The sequence below is a fragment of the Urocitellus parryii genome, chromosome 10 (genome assembly GCF_045843805.1).
Source record: "Urocitellus parryii isolate mUroPar1 chromosome 10, mUroPar1.hap1, whole genome shotgun sequence".
Lineage (NCBI taxonomy): Eukaryota > Metazoa > Chordata > Mammalia > Rodentia > Sciuridae > Urocitellus > Urocitellus parryii.
Genome location: NC_135540.1, coordinates 19,741,142 through 19,762,009, shown reverse-complemented (window position 1 = coordinate 19,762,009; position 20,868 = coordinate 19,741,142). Strand labels below are relative to the sequence as shown.

The window sequence follows — 20,868 nt, the reverse complement described above, 5'->3', positions numbered from 1 at the left end:
CAATTTACAATGGAATTTCTATGTCAATCACTCCACACAAGGAAGTACATATTTTAAAAACCCATCTGTTATGCAACCACGTGGACAGGGGTTGTGAGTGTGGGTGTGTGCCTGCATGTGTGAACAAACGTGCAACATACACACAGAGGATCTGCACATTTCTGCAAATTATTTTTAAATTAATAAAAGGAAATGAAATCACAGGAGTGTATAGCAGGATAACAGTCTTTCTTTTTAATGACAGGATAAAAAATAAATGCCCACTGGAAAAGAATATTCAAACAGTCCCAGAAACTATACAATGTAACTTGTTAGATCCAGTAAGTAAGATGTCATGTCAATGATCTGATCAAGAATACCTGCCCTGGCCACTCGGCGGATGTTTCTGTCCACTTGTTCACACTGAGGACCAAGATATCCTTTCTTACAGAGACACTTGTTGGGTCTCACACAGACACCTCCATGACGACACGCTGGCTCACATTTTGCTGGAAAGGGGGAAAAAAAAAAACAGTAATAACACGGCTCTTATTCTGTGAGTCAGAAACAGGGCCGAGCAGGAGGCCAATAAATATCTGATGAATAAGGGAAGGCAGGGAAAGAAGAAGGAATGATTTGAAGGACAGACGTGTAAGTAAGAAGGAAGGTTTCTCAGATCCAGGGTGATTTGGAGACCAGAACTCAGGATAATGGGAGACATTTCTAGAGAAGCAGAGATCCTGAGAAACAATGTCAGTCCTCCACGGAACTGACTTCATTTAACACAAAGATTTCATCTTTTTCAGATCTCTGCTCCCCAGAGGCCTGCTGGGAGACCACTGGCTGCAGCATCTCCAAAGCAACACCCAGGTGAGGTCAGTTTGGGATTTCGGCTCCCTCAAACTCCTTCCCTCTGCTTGCAGAGGGCTTAGGGCACGTGCTTTGCTCCCTGATCACACCTTCAAGCCCACTTCTGGGGTAAGAGCAGTTGGCCAAGGAAGGACGTGCTAAGCAATCTTTTCAGGGTTACTCTACAGCACAGCATTTCCTCATTAAAGAATGGTTACTCCTGCAATATAGGTGACTTACTCCTAAAATAAGATGCAGACATACATTTGGCATATAAATTAATTGTCGTTTACTGATAAGATAAATCTGGGGAGTGCAGCTATTATAGACAGATTCAAATTCCTTGAATACATTTCTCTACACTTTGAAGGGCCAGGTCATTTTCACCTTTCTGAACACCTTATTCAAAATCCAGGGGTCTGCAGTTGACACATGGAAAAGGAGAAAATAAAGACAATTTCTCTTTAAATGTTTGAGAGAGGAGTAAACCATGTGCATATACAAATCAAATTCCTGCTTGGGACAAAAATATCCTGAATAGATAACTTAAAAGAAGTTTTTTGTTTTTCTTTTTTTTAAAAAAAAAAAATATGTTCTTTTTAGATCTTAATTTTTGTGTGTGTGTGTGTGTGTGTGTGTGTGTGTGTAGATGTACCAGGGATTGAACTGAGGGGAACTCAACCACTCAGCCACTTCCCCAACCCTATTTTTTGGTATTTTTTATTTAGAGATAGGGTCTCACTGAGTTGCTTAGCGCCTCAATTTTGCTGAGGTTGGCTTTGAACTCATAATCCTCCTACCTCAGCTTCCCAAGCCACTGGGATTATAGTTGTGTGCCACTGTGCCCAGCCTAATCTTAAATTTTTTATTAGTGCATTTGATCATACAAAATAATGGATTTCATTGTAGTATATATATACTACAATGAAATATATATATGTGTGTATATATATATATATATATATATATATATATATATATATCATACTTTGATCATATTCATCATCCCCCTCAGCTTTTCTCTAATAGTCTCCCTGTGACAACTTTCATGTCAGATTCCATATCCGAGGGAAAATATCTAAGATTTGTCTTTCAGAGTCTGTCTGATTTCACTTAACCATATGATTTCCATTTTCATCCATTTTCCTACAAGTGATATGATTTCATCCTTCCTTACAGCTGAATAATGGGGGAAAACATGAAATTATTTCCTCTAAAACCCGTTTTCTTTATCAGCCTTCTGAGTTGCTGGGATTACAGGGGTGAACCATCCTGCCCGCATGTCATTGGTATTATGATGGAGATTGCATTGAATGTGTACATGACTTTCAGCAATATTGCCATTTGAACAATATTAATTCTGCTGATCCACGGACACGGGAGGTGTTTCCATTTTCTAGTGTCTTCTTTAATTTCTTTCTTCAGTGTTCCGTAATTTTCATTGAATAGGTCTTTTACCCTTTGGTTAGATTTATTCATAGACATTTTAGTATTTTTAAAGCTATGATGAATGGAATGATTTCTTTTTCAGCAGGTTTGTTATGAATTAGTGTATAGGAAAGTTGTTGATTTTCTTATATTGATTTTATACCCTGCTAATTTGCTAATTTTATGGGCTCTAGGAGTCTTCTGGTGGAAAGTTAGGGTCTTCTAAGCCTAGGATCATCTCTTCTGTCATAGGAATAATCCGATGACTCCTTTTCCTATTTGTATATCTTTTTACTGCTTTCTCTTGCCTAATTGCTCCAGCTAAACTTTTAAGGACTATACTGAATAGGGGTGTTGAGTGAGTTAACTTCTTTGTCTCAGTCATGACTTTAGAGGAAATGATTTCATGTTTTTCCCCATTAAATATAATGTTGGCTTTAAGTTTGCCATATATAGCCTTTATTGTGTTGAGGTAAGATCCTTCTATATCTTTTTTCTTCAGGGATTTTATCATGAAACCATGTTGAATTTTGTAAAAGGCTTTTCCTGCATCTATTGGCATGATCACGTGATTCTTACCTGTGATTCTGTTTATGTGGCATTATTATGTTTATTGATTTGTTTATATTGAACTATCCTTCCATCTCTGGGATGAAACCATGGTGTATGACCTTTTTGATGTGCTGCTGAATTCAGTTTGAAAGTATTTTATTCAGAATTTTTGCATCTATGTTTATCAGGGATATTAGTTGCTAATTTTCTTCCCTCCCTCCCTCGCTCCCTTCCCTCCTTCCTTCCTTCCTTCCTTCCTTCCTGCCTTCCTGCTTTCCTTCCTTCCGTTTCTGTTGTTTCCTTATCTGGTTTTGGTATTAGAAGGCTACTGCCTTAATAGTAGGAGTTTGGAAACATTCTTTTCCTTTCTATTTCATGGAATAGTTTGAAGTGCATTGGGGTTAGTTCTTCTTTAAAGGCCTTGTAAAATTAAGCAGTGAATTCCCACAGTTCTGGCTTCTCTTTGTTGGGAGACTTTTCTTACTGCTTCAGTCTCATTGCTTGTGATTGATCTATTTAGGTTTTTCATAACCTCTTGGTATCAATTTTGGTAGATAACAGCTATCTAGAAGTTTATCCATTTCTTCTAGATTTTCTAATTTATTGGAATATAAGTTTTCAAAATAGTCCTCAAAGATCCTCTGGATTTCAGTGGTATCTGTTGTAAACATCCCCATTTTCATCTTTAATTTTGTTAATTAGGATCTTCTCTTTCTTTTTGGTTGGTTTGGCTAAGGGTTTACTGATCTTATTTATCTTTTCAAAGAACCAATTCTTTGTTTCATTTATTCTTTGTATAGTTCTTCTGGTCTAATTTCACTTAGTGGAGCTCTGATTTTTTTTTTTTAAATTGTTTGTTCTTTTTAGTTATAATGACAGTAGAATGCATTTTGATGTAATATACACACATGGTGTATAACTTCTGATTTTTATTATTACTTTCCTTCTATTGATTTTGGATTTGGTTTGTTCTTGATCTTCTAAAACCTTGAGATACATCATTAGGTTATTTGAGATCTTGTTTTGATTTTTTAATGTAGGCAGTCATAGTTATAAGCTTCTCTCATAGAACTGCCTTTTCAATATTCCACAGATTCAGGGTATATTGTGTTTCCATCTCTATTTGAGTCTAGGAATTTTTACATTTCTTCCCTGATATCTTCAATAACCCACTGATCATAAAAAAGTGTATTGTTCAATCTCCATATGTTTGTATAGTTTCTGTGGTTTCTTTTGCTGTTGATTTCTAGTTTTATTACATTATGACTTAATAAGATGCAAGAAGTTATTTCAATTTTTTTGTATTTGTTAAGACTTGCCTTATGGTATGAGATATAACCTGTTTTGGAGAGAGTTCCATAAGCTGCTAAAAGAATGTAAGAATGTGTCTTCTTCTGTTGGTTGATTTTTTTTTTTTTTGTCTAAATGACCTACTTGTGAAAATGGGATATTGCAGTCACCCACTATTACTGTATTGGGTCCTCTCTTTTTTTTATGCTGGGTAGTGTTCATTTTATAAAATAGGGTGCACTGATGTTTGCTGCATATATATTTACAGTAATTACATATTCTTGGTGGATTGCTCCCTTCAGCACAATGTACTGGTCTTCTTTGTCTCTTCTGACTAATTTTGGTTTGAAGTCTGCTTTGCTGGGTATGAGCATAGCTACTCCTGCTTGCTTTCAGATCCCATTTGCATGGAATATTTTTATCCCCATTCTTTCATTTTCCATCTGTGTATATTGTTAGTGGTGAGGTATGTTTTTGGCAGGCAGAAAAAAACAAAACAGTTGTCTTGTATTCACCACTCTTTGTCTTTTAATAGAAGAATTGAGGCCACTTACATTCAGAGTTATTATTAAAACTTCTATTAATTCTTGTCATTTTATTATTTTTCTAATGTTTGTGTCTTTCCTGTATCTCATATGCATATCTCCTCTTCTAGTGAGATTTATTCTTTCCCATGCTCTTGTGGTTGTGTTTATCTTCCTCTTCTGTTTTCGAGATTCCTTTAAATATCCTCTGCAATTCTGGGTTAGTGATCATAAATGCCTTTAGTTTATGCTTATCTTGGAAGTTTTTTATTTCTTCCTCCATTCTGAAGGGTAGGTTTGCTGGATATAGTAACCTGGACTGGCAATAATTTTCTTTCAAGACTTAAAAAACAAAACTCCATGCCCTCCTGGCCTTTAGAGTTTCTGTTGAGAAACCTGCTGTTATTCTGGTGGGTTTGGTTTTAAAAGTGACTTGTTGCTTCTCTCCTACAATTTCCTTTTAACATTCTTTCTTTGTTCTGAATTTTTGGCATTTTCACTGCAATATGTTATGGAGAGGTTCTTTTTTGATCATATCTATTTAGGGTTCTAAGTACTGCCAATACTCAAGTATCCATCTAAATACTCATGCATCCATCTCATCCTTAGAATTTGGGAATTTTTCTGCTATTATTTCATGGAATAGGTTTTCTATGCCATTAGCTGGTATCTGGTATCTCTACTCTTTTCTGAAGACCTGAGAGTGTTAAGTGAGTTGTCCCAGAGATCCGCATTTTTTGTTTATAGTTACTTATTTTTTTCTTTACAACTGTCTGAATCTTCTAATTCATTCGCCTTTTCTTCAAGCCCTGAAATTCTGTCTTCTGCTTGCTCTAGTGTATTGGTTGGGCTCTCCACTGATTTTTTTTTTAATTTGGCTTATTAAGATTTCATTTCTAGGATTTACGTTTGGTTCTTTTCAAAATTTCTATCTCTTCATTGAATTTTTCAACTGTATCTTATAGTGTCTACATTAACTCAACCAATTATTTTCTGTGTTATTTTGGAATTCACTGATCTTGTTTTAAACCATTCTTTCTATTATTTATCTGGCATTTTATCCTCTTCAATATCTTTGGAGTCAGTTGGTACTAAGTTATGAACTTTAGGAGGTATCATGTTGACATATTCTTTGATATTTGTATCTCTATGTTAAGATTTGTTTACCTGGTGGGTTGGATTTCTCTTCCACTTTTCTGTGAAGTCTTTTTTCACAGTCTTCTCTCTTTTTTTTTTTTTTTAATTTTTTTTTAGTTGACTTAGTTGACTAACACAATACCTTTATTTTAATGTGGTGCTAAGGATTGAACTCAGGGCCTTGCACATGGTAGGTAAGCGCTGTACTGCTGAACCACAACCCTAACCCCCATAGTCTTCTCTCGATGGTGGGTCTTGGTATAATGGATTGTTGTGAAGTGTTGGATATATTTCTATATGGGTTTCATAGTACAGATTCTTTGATAATACTTTGGTGGTAACTAGTCCACTTTGACACGATATGTGCTGTGTGTAAGCCTGAGGATCCTTATTTCTCTGTAAGTCTCACAAGAATGGGATCTTTTTGTAGATCGAGCAATTGTGTTGTAGACAGTGGAGGTTATGGTGACACCCTCTGTGATTGCTTCTCTGTTCTTTTCAACCCTGTTTATTCCAGAAAGGACATGGGGCAATCTATGCTGAAGCCCCTCAAAGGTGTGGTATCCACAGCCTTTGAGTTATTTCTCTCTGCTATTGCTTAGGGGTGAATGTTCAGAAATGAGTCTTCAGGGCCACTTGGTACCTACTTGGGGCCGGAGGTTGACTGGGGAGTTTTATCTTCCTTCTTTTTTTCTTTCTTTCTTTTTTTTTTGTTGTTGCTGGGGATTGAACCGAGGGCCTTGTGCATGCAAGACAAGCACACTACCAACTGAACTATATCCCAAGTCCTTTGTCTTCCTTATGAATGATTACTTTTATAAAATAATTTTGACTTATCTTACATTTTAAAACTAAATAGTGGCAAGATTAAAATTCTTCACTGAAATAAAACTTCATATTGACTTAAATAATACCTATATTCACTTATATCACATATTATTATTAATATTTATTAAGCCATGCATAATGCCACCAGCATTCAAAATAATTTGTTCACCCTTAGTTAAAATTTGTCACTAGAAGATACTCAATAAATGTCTATTAACTGAATACTTGAGGTGACATAAGAAATTAGACAAAATGTAAAGTAAAAATTATAACACAATGAATTCTATGTAAAAGAAATGGAGTTAGTACTGTCAGGGATCAATCAAAGGAAGCTGAAGGATGATAGATTATCAGATATATGAATATTATTATACTTGGACACTGATTCTACAAAAAGGGAGACAGAGAGGGTCAATAAAATGAAAGCACTCTTCTTAGATAATGGAATTATGCAATTTCTATTGAGTTTTAATTAGGAGAGTTCTTTCCTAGGTATGCAATCCTAGTACTAATCAATCACATAATGTTATTTATATTGCAAATTACTTTGGCAATTTAAGCTTAAAATTTATATTTATGTGTAGCTTTAAATATTGGCTATTTTTGTTAGATAATATATTAAATAGACAAGTTATGGTTATACTTTTGAAACAAATATATCTTTAGAAAGCACAATAAAGAGCACATACGTATAAGAATACTATTAAATATTATTTTGGGGCTTTGCTTCTCATCAGCAAGAGGTACTTTTATAGCAGTGGTCAAAATATTTTCTAAGTAATATGTATATGCTGGTTGTCGAATATACATTTTTAACATCTATATCTTAAACTCTACGTTTTTTAATTTATCCAATTTTCCTACTTCATGCCAAGTAGAACTTAAACTTTGCACAAAATTGAGGAAATCTTATGTTAAGGGATAGAATAACCCTGAATAAATCTCCCTTGCTTTTTCTGAGCAGCTGCACACCTAGTCAATGGTTCCCAAGGGAGTGGCAAACAGAATTAAAAATCTTATAATATGCCCCCAGATAATTGCATTTTCCCTTTTTATTTAGTAACACTCACTGAAAAACCCTGTTTCGAGTGTGGTGTGGCAAGAAAGTGAGCAGTAAAGCGAGGGAGGGCATTTATGGGGTGTCTGGAAAATGCTAGCACATGGGTAGGGCTCGAGTGCGGCTCAGGACCCAGGGCTGAGCACCAGTAGAGATGACCTGGTTGGGCTGTTTTCATTTTTTTTTTTTTTACTTTTTGAAGGGACTCAAGTCATTTAAAGTTTTCTCATGTTTGTAAAGAGCTTACCCACGTGAATAGTCTACATTAAGGAAACGGAAAAGATTTCATGTATAAGTTCAGAAGCCAGTAGACATTCACAGTATTGTCTTCTGAACCCTAGATGGTTCTGGAAGGAATACCTAATGCTGAGTTCTTGAGAACCTATTATCCTTAGGTTAATCCCATGCCCCAGTCTTTCTTATGACAACAAAAATACTAACCGATTCTGCAAAAGTCCCCCTCCCAGCCTGGACTGCAGCAGCAGGTCCCCGTGGGGGTGCAGTAGCCGTTGCGACAGAGCCGGGAGCACTCTGAGTTCAGGGTCTGCGCAGGTTGTACGGAGGCTCTGCATTCCGCGGGCATTACAGGTCTGTACAAAAGACAAGAGTGGACATTGTATTTTGGTTGAAAATCAGTATCGGAGTGAAATGTAATGGTTTTGTAGTTTAGTCTACATAGCACGTAAGACCTTTCTTTTTTAAGTGACTCAGTCAACCTGCAACTTTGGAAGAATGGAAAAAATACATACCAGTGAGGAAACAAAATAATCAGTCCCGAACCCAAGTGAACATATTGAACATTCTAGAAACTTTATCACAGTCAATTCATGGGGGAAAAGGTAAATTTAATTATAACGGCATTTTATATTTGGGAGCTAGAATTTCTAGTGATTGCAATTTGAAAAATAAAATGTCTTTCTATTTTTAAACTTTTCCACCCAGATCTAAAAAAAAAAAGTTTAGGGATAGTACCTGAGATATTATATTTAGGGAGAGTACAATTTCTCTTGCCTTTGGTCTGCTCAGCAATATTACAGGGCTGCAGGCATTCATCAAAATGAACACTTGCAGCCTAAATAGCGTAGGAATCTATATTTGGTTTCACTTTACATTTCTTCTGAGATTATTTTTTTTGAAAGGTTGCCATAATATTTATGTATGTGTGTATTTGTATCATTGGGTCAAAATTCAAACTCTGCAACAAGAAAGGCCTGCATATAAAATGGAGATTTTTTTTTATGTACCTATGCACTGAAATCAAATTATTTTATTTTAATATGTGTGAAATAATCAGATTTTATCCTGTTATGGAGAAAATTAAAACATCTTATTTGACATGTAAAAAGTCATGGTTTTTGTTTTCATTGTTCTACAACTAACTGCCATTATTTTATTTTTTTTTTTATTATTGGTCGTTCAAAACATTACATAGTTCTTAATACATCATATTTCACAGTTTGATTCAGGTGGGTTATGAACTCCCAATTTTACCCCGTATACAGATTGCTGTATCACATCAGTTACCCTTAAACATTACATAGTTCTTAATACATCATATTGGGGAGGGGGGATAGTAGAGAATAGGACAGACAGCAGAATACATCAGACATGGGAAAGGCAATATGTCAACTGCCATTATTTATAGAGGAAACCAAGAGCTTCCAAAAGATTTTCATGGTTCCTCTGTTTTTGTAACGTTCTTACTCAGTCTGAGTCAGGCTGGCCTCTGGGTCACAATTGCTCATTACCTAACCTTGGGGGAAAACGTGGCACTTTCAATGGTTCTGGGGGCCAGAGTGTGGTCTGCAGGCTCTTTCCATTCAGGCTGTAAAAGATTGTCATCACCATCAAGTCACTGCCTTAGGGTGGCCAAAGCAGGTTCTTTAAAGGACTTATTTTCTTTCAGTGGTGCTAAGGATCAACCCAAGGCCTCCTGCATAGTAGGCAAGTGTTTTGCCACTGAGCAATACCCCCAATCCAGCTGGGGTCCTTAGGAACCAAACAAAGAAGGTGATCATTATAGATCAGATGACCACAGGAGGTAAATTACAGAGCTTCTTGAGATAAGCAAATAATTAAGCCCTGGAGAGTGTTTTCTTGAAACTGGTTACCTTGTTATGTCCCTATAGCAATGGAAACAGTGATAATAATTTGGGACTTGACCTCAGGCTTTTTCTACAGTGACTCAAAACCATATATATTAAAAGCCAAAATACAAAACATGTACAGCAAGGTCTCTAGTTCCTCTTCCCATTAAAGTTCTACTCTGTTGAAGTCCTGGGTTTGCAATCAACATAGCAATTCTGAAAACTCTCATGAATCTAGTCAGCATCTTATTTAAATCTGGAAATGGTCGATTGTACATGAAAGGACCTTAAGGAGTTCCATAAATGGAACATATTTCCATTCAGAAAGCATTCAGTGTTTTCCGTGTTTCCCCAAGGAGTCTTTTTGGGAGAAAGGAGGGACTGGGATAGGAAAGAGAAAATGTTAAACAGTTATACCAAGAAAAGTAAGGACATTATCTTCCCTGCCTTCTTGTTGTTGTTAAGGACCCCATATTGGCTCTATTTCTGTCCCATAAAATTCTTATTTCGCTTGTGACATGATGGTGGCATTTCTGGCCACCCGAAAGGCAATTTTTCAGATCTTTGAATCCCAGGCTCGGATCATTTATGACGTGGCATTCAGTAAATGGGGACTGTTCTCATCTTACCAGTAACTGATAGTATACAACTCTGTGTATCTAATTTCTATTCATTATCACTTGTTCACTTTCCTTATGACTCATTTAAGAAAAGATAAGATGGAAGTAGAGTTACTAACAAAGATATTACAAGTTGTGGGTGACGCAAGATTTTCAGGCACACAGCTTACACACAAGTGCACAAGATAGTTTAGACCCCAGCAGATAACTCTGAAGAGAAGACATACTTTAGATAAGGAATGTAGGCAGATTCAGTATAATAGCAATAACTAGAGGTGAAGTGTCCAAGGGACACTGATTACTGTGCAAAGGGGAGAAGAATGAGAACATGATAGGATAGTTCTTTAGGGTAGAGCAGGGTAGGGTAGAGTATATCACTCTTATTGGCCTACTGACCAAACATTCACCTATGTGGAAACTCAGATTATGGAGGGAATTCTGAATTATTTTTTCTCAAGATTTATTAAATGCCTATCTGCACATACAGCTATTTCATACTTGGGCTTCTTTATTTCCAGTTGTGTAAGACTGGAGGGCTGTCATGTATAAACATTTGAATTCCCTCAAGGTTTTTTATTTTTATTTATTTTTTGCATTACAATTCTTATTACACCTTTATACCACAATTTATCAAATCTCTGATTGTATATAAGGTATGTTGACACCAAATTCACATCTTCATACATGTATTTTGTATAATGATGAGGGTCTCCTTCCACCATCCATGCTATTCCCCTTCTCCCTCCCTTTCCCTCCCACCCCTCTTCCCTACCTAGAGGTAGTCTTCCTCCCTTGCTCTTCCTCCCTACCCCATTTTGAGTCACCCACCTTATATCAGAGAAGACATTCGGCATTTGTTTTGGCGGGGGGGGGGGTGGTGATTGGCTAACTTCACTTAGTTTTAATGTAAATACCTGAGAAAGTTATCTTCTTTTTCTTTTATAAAGTTGGTAACTGACATTCCTCATTTAGCATGTTAAATAACTCTTCTCCCTCTTTTTAAGACTGTTATTATACTGGGGCTCCCTTAGCATAAAATTTACATGAAAAATTGCCCACCTCTTAAAGAACTCTTTGTCTCCTAAGGAATGAATTATTCTATCTCACTTTCCCCTTCTCCCTTGAAGGGAACCTATTCTGTGGGCAGAGTTATATACTCCATTGTCTTCAGCTCCCGTGCTCTTCATGGGGATAAAACATCACAGGGCCTGTATATATCCTCATGGAGACATGGAGGGGAAGATGGATGGGTAACCACAGAAGCTTGCTGTAGTGTGATCTTCGTTTTATTGACAGGTGCACACAAAGTCTCATAGGAATACAGATGAGGGTGGAATTGTTTTAGGATGGGGAGAAAAATGCCATCTATCTATAGTTTCAAATTGTAAGTAGTGGAAGAAGATACACCACTTTGGTGGTTGTATATAGAGAGATGACACTAGAGTTAGGAAAATACTGCATAGATGGTCAATAAATGTTTATTAAATTGAATGTTTATAGTAGCAACTTTCTCAAATAAACTCTGTGAGAATAAATATTTCCTTTCTTCTCCTCATTTCCCCAGGACCAAGAAGAATATGTAGGCCATGGAAAATGCTTACTAAAAATCTATTGAAGGAATGAATAAAATTAATAAGAATATGAAATTTTAAAAGGGTATTTGTTTCTTTTTTATGCTATTAGGTATTAGGAATATATAAACAATTTAGAAGGACATCATTAAAAACTAATTGTTAGACTTTTGTATCATAAACTTAATACTAAAAACATTTGCTGTCTTTCTAGTGCCTAAATTAACTCAATTCTTATAAAATTCTTCTAAGACATAGCTAAATTTTAAACAATGCATTTTTATCCTAGTTATGATCCTAGTTAGTAAACAAAAGGTCAAAAAAAATCAGGGTATGCTTGGCCTTAAGAGATAGGATTGTTTTCTAAACGAGAATTAAAGTCAATGCATTTACATTCATTTTTCATATTTGGCAAAGTCTGACAAAGACTGGTGACCCCACCACTTCTCTCTATACAATGTTATGGTGACAGTTTCTCTTCCACTAAGAAAGAGCATGCCCCCTTTACGTAAAATGAGGAGGTAAGAGAATGCAGTAGTTCAGGGGGATTTTGTTCCTAGAATCAGACCATCTTAAATATACATAAATACTACATGTTCAGACCTAATGGGATCGAATCAAAAATCTCCAGTATGAATCTGTGACAGATTAACTCATTTTCATACTTATTTTTATTAGATTGGAATATTGGGTGTTTAGTTTATATTTAATAAGAATCATTTAAATAGTTGTTCTTTTAAGCAATTATTTTTTAAGCCTTTGGACTCTTAGCTCTCCTGAATAGAATCAGAAATAGGTTTCAAAATAGAAGCTTAGCCAAGAGGATGTTTAGGTTTGCAGTAAAGAAAATATTGAGCCCATTTGTTGACAGCTATCTCCACAGCCCTGGAACTTAATTTAAATCAGAAAAACATATTTCCTAATCTCACATGATGAATAATGAAACACTGAGGGCCTGGTGCAGAAAACAGCCCAACATTCCTTAATATATAAAGCATTGTTTTTAGAAATTGAAGACAGTTTTTTAGAAACCTACTTTGGCTGGCTCTGTTTAGTGGTGCAAAGGTTTGGATACTTTCTTGAAACAGAGAAGTTGGGATGCTTAAGTAATTTAAAACACACATGGTATGTGATGACTTTTGTGAACAGGAAAGGCCAACGGTGAATGTCCCTGGGTAGTGGGATTATGGGTGGTTTTAATTGAATGGCATTTAATAAATGGACAAGTAAATCAAGGGATGCAAAGTCCTTTGTGAATGTGTGTGGAAGTGCTGGGATTCATCCCCTCAGAGTGAGCATGCAAAAATCTATTTTGTCTTTCACAAAAAGGAAAAGGGGTTCATTCTGAAATTTTTGTTAGGTGTCCAGATTTTAAATTCATTTTGTTGTAAAACAAGATCTATAGATTATGCATAATATGCATTCATAAATGCTGACTTGTTGGAGGTTTTAGGAGATGTAATAATTCTACAGCCTCTCTTAGCAATCTCTAGAGGTGGGAGTTGAGGGAAAACTTGATGTAAGAACTGACTTCTTTTTTTTTTTTTTGGTGCTGGGGTACTGCTATATCCCCAGCACCCCCCACTCTTTAAAAAAAATTTTGAGGCAGAACCTCATTAAGCTGCTTAGGGCCTCTGTAAGTTGCTGAGGCTGGCTTTGAACCTGTAGTCCTCCTGCCTCAGCCTCCTGAGTCACTGTGGACAAGCATGCATCACTGCACTCATCTTCCATAGTCACACTGGGACACATGGAAAAGTGTTTCCTATGCCTGTAACATATATAAAACGATTTTCCTTCCGTGTATTTTTCCCTTTCTCATGAGTTAGGAAAAAATCTGTAAGTCTACTGTAGTCCCAGGTCAGCAGCATGAACATGACCAGGAGTTTCTTAGAAATGCAGGATCTCAGACCCTACCCCAGAGATACTGAGTTCAGTTCAGTCCAGACAGAATTCAAGTCTGTCAGGTGATTCATATGCATGTTCAAGTTTGAGAGGCACTATTCTAAATCAGGATCATTTTCAGCCAGGAGCCACGAATGTGGCTATTAATTAGCGCGTTCAGGAGCTTCCAAGTACAGAATGCTCTGAGAACTTATAGTTGGGTGGAGTCTCTCCTCTGGACAGGGAGGCAGTCTTTCTCTGTCCCAGCAGATTCTCTGGTGTAATGAAGTTCCCCACTGTAAGCAGTTTGGTACACAATGATCATCTGAACAACCCATTATTTTAAAAGCTAAGACTCAGCACTTTTACCTCAAAAAGAATAAAGAAGTGGAAAATGCCTTGTGATGGGACATTTTCCTGTTCCTGTTCCTTGAGGCAGTGCCACAAGCCCTGGATGATAACTGCTGTGTCATCTTTTAAACGCTCATCTTAGTGGCTTTCTCCAAGGTCAATACACAGAGTGATTCTCTCCCCTCATAACTGTCTTTAGTTTGCTCACTGAATCTTTTTCCTGGACACATCAACATTTTTCTTTTTCTGTGTTAGTTTACTCACGAGGAAGAGAATTCAGGATTTGGATGGATTAACAGTATATTTTGTGACTATATTTGGCCATTTGGTCATAGATTTTGAAGGGAATTTGACATTCAAATTCATTTGGAGTGTTAGGAATCTCATGCACTTACAAAACAACCATATTATAGGTAGAAGAGGAGAGGAAAGGGAATCTATTTATTATAATCATGCAATTTTGATCCCACTGGGATGTCATGTCTGGATAGATGGAAATACAATTTTCCTAACAGTATTTTTCTCTTTGAAACATACCAAGAAATCAAATGCCATTTCTTTGACATTATATCATATGTTCGTTGCAGAAATACTGTTCTATATATTTCCAAGTAAGCCTGACATTAGAATAAAGGCAAAGAATACTGAAACTCAAGAATAGCTCTGAATTTATGTACAGTACATATCATATTAAATTTTTTTTCACTTGTACTATATATTTCTGAAATTCTAAATTAAGATGGAGAAAGTCAATGTTCTATCTTACTTCTGGATAGGTCTAAAAATTTCTTTGTTTTGAAACATGCTGAAAAAAAACGGGGGCTGGGCCTCAGCTTTCTTCAGCTGACCAACTCTATCTTCATTTTGTGGTTTTCTGAGGTTTAGGTCTCTTCCCTCACATGTCAGACTCACTTCATCTGATCACTGAGCCTCTTGTCTGGCTGTAACACCCGGACACCTCAGACTGAGTTGTTGCTAAGTTCAAAGGAGACAGAAGTCCACACAGTTATAGCTGCATAGTGCTAAAAAAATTACCAGAAATTTCACAAATACCTGTTTCATTTTGTTCTATGGTTAAAGATGCAACCATACAAAAAGCAACTGCTGGAACCACTTACATTTTTTAATAACTTCCATGTTAATTCTATCTCCATGACAGAGGTCTGGCTTTGCCCTTCCCAAATTTAAAAGATCAGGAAATATATGAGGGAATCAAACAGCTTTCACACTGCAACTAGTCACAGACAGTACTGGAACTCTTTCCTGCCCTAATATTCTTCCCACTCACCTGGCCTTCTTACTTCAGAAAAAGATAACAAGGAACCCACATTTTAGGCCCTATTAATCTCACTATGCAATCATCATCACCTCAATACGCACATATCTGAAAAGGAATATATCCAACACTAAATTTATTAGCTTAACTCATTGTCTATAGTTCCATGGGAAAATAAGGATATAAAATGTTAATAAGATTTCTTAAAGGAAAAACCTGGGAGAAATGATAAACAAAATAATATTATCTACTGCTAAATAAAAAGACAAGGTCTAGTTTATCAACTTCCCTTAGCTATTTGTTACATTATGTTTGCAATATCCTGACTTCAGAGATTGGTCGACTACAATTATTAGTATTAAATGTAAAATAATAGATGCTTCTACTTTAATCCAAAGCACAGGTTCCTGAAAAATCTTTCACATAATAAGGTCTCACAGATTTCCTGATATATTTCCTGTTCTGGATAGGATTTGTGCCTTCCTAAATTCATGTCAAGGACTTAATTCCCAATGTGGTAGGAGGTGGGCCTTTGGGAGGTAACCAGGTTTAGGTGACTTCCTGAGGTTGGAGCCTCCCAAATGGGATTAGTGTCTCTGTCTCAAAAAGAGAACTTCCCACTCACTCTCCATGGTGTGATTCAGTGAGAAGGCTGCTGCCTACAAGCCAGGACGAGAACCTTCCCAGAAATCTGACCAAGCTGGCACCTGATGAGAAATCAATGTCTGTCATTCAAGCCAGACAGGTATTTAGTTATAGCAGCCTAAGCTGGCTGTAAGACAAGGGTTTATGGGAAAATCCAGATCTGTGCCATGCTATAAGTAAAGCATTAACAAAAACAGAAGTTACTACCTTGGGAGATAATTTGGGCAACTCAGCAGCTCAGCAGTAGGTGGAGGCTGCCTGGGGAGATTGAAAACAAAGCCCAGCATGGTGGCACAAGCCTGCAGTCTCAGCCACTCAGCAGACTAAGGCAGGAGGATCACAAATTTGAGGCCAGCCTCAACAACTTGGTAAGATCCTGCCTCAGAATTTAAAAAATTTTATAAAGAGGCTGGGGTATTAGCTCAGGAGCAGGGTGCTTACTTAGCATATCTGAGGCCCTGGGTCCAGTACTCTTGGAAGGAAGGAAGGAAGGAAGGAAGGAAGGAAGGAAGGAAGGAAGGAAAGGAAAGGAAAGGAAGAGGAAGGGAGGGGGAGGGGAAAAAGAAAGGAAGGAAGAAAGAAGAAAAAAAATTAGGCAAAACCAAGATGGTGATGGAAGAGGAGCTTCGAACTCAGCAAGAAGTACAACCCACAGAGAGCCATGTTGGGCTGGGGATACCTCTTTGGGGTGCAAAGATAAATAGACCACTTTAAAAAAAATTTTTTTTAGTTATAGTTGGACACAATATCTTTATTTTATTTATTTATTTTTATTTGGTGCTGAGGATTGAACCCAGGGCCTCGCCCATGCTAGATGAGCACTCTACCACTGAGCCACCACCTCAACCCAATATATAGCACTTTTTATATGATCACCCGGCTATGAAGGTTATGCCTGGGCAATAGCTGGGCTCAGGATGTTCTCTTTTCCTTAACCTTCTGGCTACACTTCCCTGTAAGCTACAGAGTTTTCATGTTGTGCAGAGACATGAAAAGCTACATGTGATTCATATATTCATATATATATACATATATATATATATATATATATATATATATATATATATTCATACCGGACAGACATCACTCTCTTTCATATTTGAGCTTAACAGTGTTAAAGAAAATATCACTGTAGCAGAACAGCATTGGCTCAGAGGCCAAATCATAGTGAATTTCACCTACCTCAGTACCTTCTACCTCAGGCCATTCATTCGACAATATATAATGTATAAAGTTCTGGCATGGATTTTTGTTTTTTGTTCTAAAGTGTTATTATCTCAAAAAATATTTTTTATGTTTTTGATAATACGTGCAATCTCCCAGCAGTAAAATGAGCTCCTGGGGGGATGGACCATGTTCTCATTTATGTTCTCCCTCCATAGCACATAACACTATCTTGAACACAGGAAGTACATAAAAAATAAATGCGGACTCATTAAATCAGAAACCTTGCATTATATTTGTATTTGCTTTTATATGAGGAAAAAAACTGAAAAATTAGGGTATAATCAAAAAGTCAATGCCATCGCTTCCTAATTATCCTTTTAACTTAAATGTTTAATTCATAAAACAGGATTTATAAAAATGTTATAGTTCTAAATTTTAAAAAAATCTGTAATTGGAAAAATAATGTGCATGAAACATAATACCAGTGGGTTTTGTTCTAAATTTATCCATTTTTTGGAGACAAAATTAATTCAGGATAGTGACACTAATATTAGTAAGTAGAATAAATAGCACTTTGATTACAACATAATTCAAAAACTTAAAGAATGCGGTATTTTTCTTTTAGAAATCCCCTGAAAAATAAAGTCTTATGTCTTTTCCTCCACCCAAGAGCAACAGATCTACCAGTGTTTATTTACTTATTATATGAAGGTACAATTTTAAAATATCATTAAATGCTTTAAAGGAAAATTAAAATTTGAAACAAGATTCTGTCCTACAAAAGAGCCCCCAAATGTCAGTTTACATTTTCTCTCAAGACAATTTCAGTGGCAAATTACCAAGGATTGAACTCAGGGGCACTTGACCACTGAGCCACCTCCCCAGCCCTATTTTGTGTTTTATTTAGAGACAGGGTCTCACTGAGTTGCTTAGCGCCTCACCATTGCTGAGGCTGGCTTTGAACTTGCGATCCTCCTGTCTCAGCCTCCTGAGCAGCTGCGCTTACAGGTGTGAGCCACCAAGCCCAGTAAATGCCAAAATTTTGATGTTATACTTATTGATTCATTTACCAGTGTTTAGAAAAAGAAGTCATTTAAGCAAGAAATGTTTTAACTCAACCCAAATGAATTAGTAACAAAAGGACGCTAAGATGCAGGTATTTTCTTTGTACGTTATGCCTTCCTATAGAAAATGTCTTTTTACAAAATCTGCCTGCCTTTCTCTCAGGTACTGCAGTACAGGTCTTTCAGAAGGACTAATGACATCAGACTTGCAGCACTAACCCCAAAGGAAACATGGTGGGGGAGGGGTAGGCATGGGAATTGAAACAAATGCTTGTGGGCATTTGACAATAAATGAGTCTCATTTTAAAGAAGGTATTCTTCGTTATTCACATTCTCTGCTTTATATACATTTCAACAAATGCCATTTCTAAGTACCTATCGATTGTTTTCATAGCAATCTTTAGTTACTAAAAGTGCTAATATTCCAATACTTCAGAATTAATAAGAAAGAATATAATTAGTATAAAGCAAAATTCCTTTGAATGCTGGGATCATGTCACATCTCCAAGAAACAGGGAAATATGCATCAGAAGACATATATAGTCTCACCATTAAAAAAAAGCGATAGTATGTGAGATGTGGCTATGTTAATTAGCTTCATGTAATCGTGTAATCATTTCACATTTATCAAAACATTGTGCAGTATAGTTGTTTACCCCTCTAGCTTTCTGAGGTTTCAGTTACTTGCGATCAATCATGATCCAAAAATATTAACTGGAAAATTGCAGAAATAGACAATTAATACATTTTAAATAGATTTTTATTACAGCATATTGTTATAATTGTTTCACTTTGTTATTGTTGCTGTTAATCTGTCACTGTACCTGATTTATAAAATAGGCTATCATAGGTATGTATTGGGGAAAAAGAAAGCACACATATAGAGTTTGGTACTCTCTGTAGTTTAAGACATCCACTAGAGGTCTTAGAACATATTCTCCAAGAATAAGGGGAGACACTGTACACTAGATCATATACTGTTTTTATAAGTCATTATACATGCAACAAATCTGGGGAAAAATAAAATTTAGATTTATCTTAATGGCTGTGGGAAATCAGCAAGGAAGAAACAGAATTAGTTGTGCATTTCACAAATATAAATCTATTAGCATTTTGAGAATAGGCCTATGACTATTAAAAAAAAAACAAACAAGACATATAAAGTGTTTAAAAGTAACACGGGGGCTGGGGCTGTAGCTCAGTGGCAGAGCACTTGCCTAGCATGCGTGAGGCACTGGGTTCCATCTTCAGCACCACATAAAAATAAACAAATAAAATAAAGGCATTCTGTCCATCTACAACTACAAAAAAAAAAAAAAAAAAAAAAAAGTAACATGGATGGTAGCCAGGCACAGTGGCACAAACCTGTAATCCCAGCTACTTGGGAGGCTGAGGCAGAGGATCGAAAGTTCCAGGGCAGCCTGGGTAACTTAGTGAGACCCTCAGCAACTTAGCAAGACACTGTCTCAAAATTAAAATTAAAAAGGCTGAGGGCAGGGGTAGAGAGCCCCTGGGTTCAATCCCCAGCAAAGCAGGATGGTTATATTTTTTTCACAAGTTATTTTATAATATCTTCTGTTTATTAAAGAAGACCAAAACAATACAGAAGGTGGTTCAGTGGAAGAGAGAAGGGGAGGGAAAAAGAAAGTTCTGGGGATTGAAATGAAGAAAATTATATTCTATGCATTTATGAGTATGTTAAAATGAATCCCAGTATTAAGTATAACTATAATATGCTAATAAATAACAAGAATAAAAACATTTTTCTATTCATTTTAAAATAGGAAATGTCCCTATGTAACATGGCAGGTATTGTCTGAGTATATTTAAGTGATCCCTGTAAGTACACACACACACACACACACACACACACACACACACACACAGATAGACACATACATACACATGCGTATGCAAATCTTGCTACAGTATGAATAAAATTCTAGTTACACTAAGTCCATTACCATATATACATATGTACATATTATATATGTACGTTATCCATTCATTGGAAGTTTTGACTTTGATCTTTCCCAATTCTTTGATAAAATATCTTTGAAATTTCTGATGCTATGTGGCCACTTAGGAAAGATTTGTCAGTTAGAAAGGTATTTTACCACACATGAAATATAGTATATAAGGAATAAAATACAAGCAGTCAGATAACTGTGTATCCATTTTTGGTTACTGGAGAAGCAGAATTAATAATAATAGCAAAAAATGTGGAAAATGCTTCCTTGTCTTTCAGACTCCAAATCCACCATGCTGAATGGATTTTTATAGGGCATGTACTTGTTCATGACCTCTAGTGTTAAGAAATTCGGTCATGTTTGAAAACTGGTCCCTGGTGGAGCCTGTATCCCTGTTAATAGCTGAAAGGTCAATGGAGCTGCTAAACAGTTTGTATTACTGCCAGGGTGGCCATGAAAACACCACCTGCTGCAAGAGGACTTGGCAGCTGGGTCAACAGGCACTGTGGGAATTTATCAACTTAGGGGGCCACTTGCATAAAACTTGGGCTGATGAATTGGGACTAGACTGGCTTATTGGGCTAAAGCTGCT

At 36.4% G+C, this 20,868-nt stretch overlaps 1 protein-coding gene across 1 annotated transcript in view; it reads right to left on the bottom strand.

Moving 5' to 3' along the window:
* Positions 1-230: 230 nt before the first annotated feature.
* Hhip (hedgehog interacting protein) overlaps positions 231-20,868 on the bottom strand; it is a 95,703-nt gene continuing 75,065 nt past the window's right edge. Inside the window, exons 12-13 of the mRNA XM_026392721.2 lie at positions 8,086-8,234; positions 231-488 (exon numbers count right to left, since the gene is read on the bottom strand). Coding sequence (XP_026248506.2) covers positions 295-488; positions 8,086-8,234 — 343 coding nt within the window. The 3' untranslated portion in view covers positions 231-294. The remainder of the gene's footprint in view (positions 489-8,085; positions 8,235-20,868) is intronic.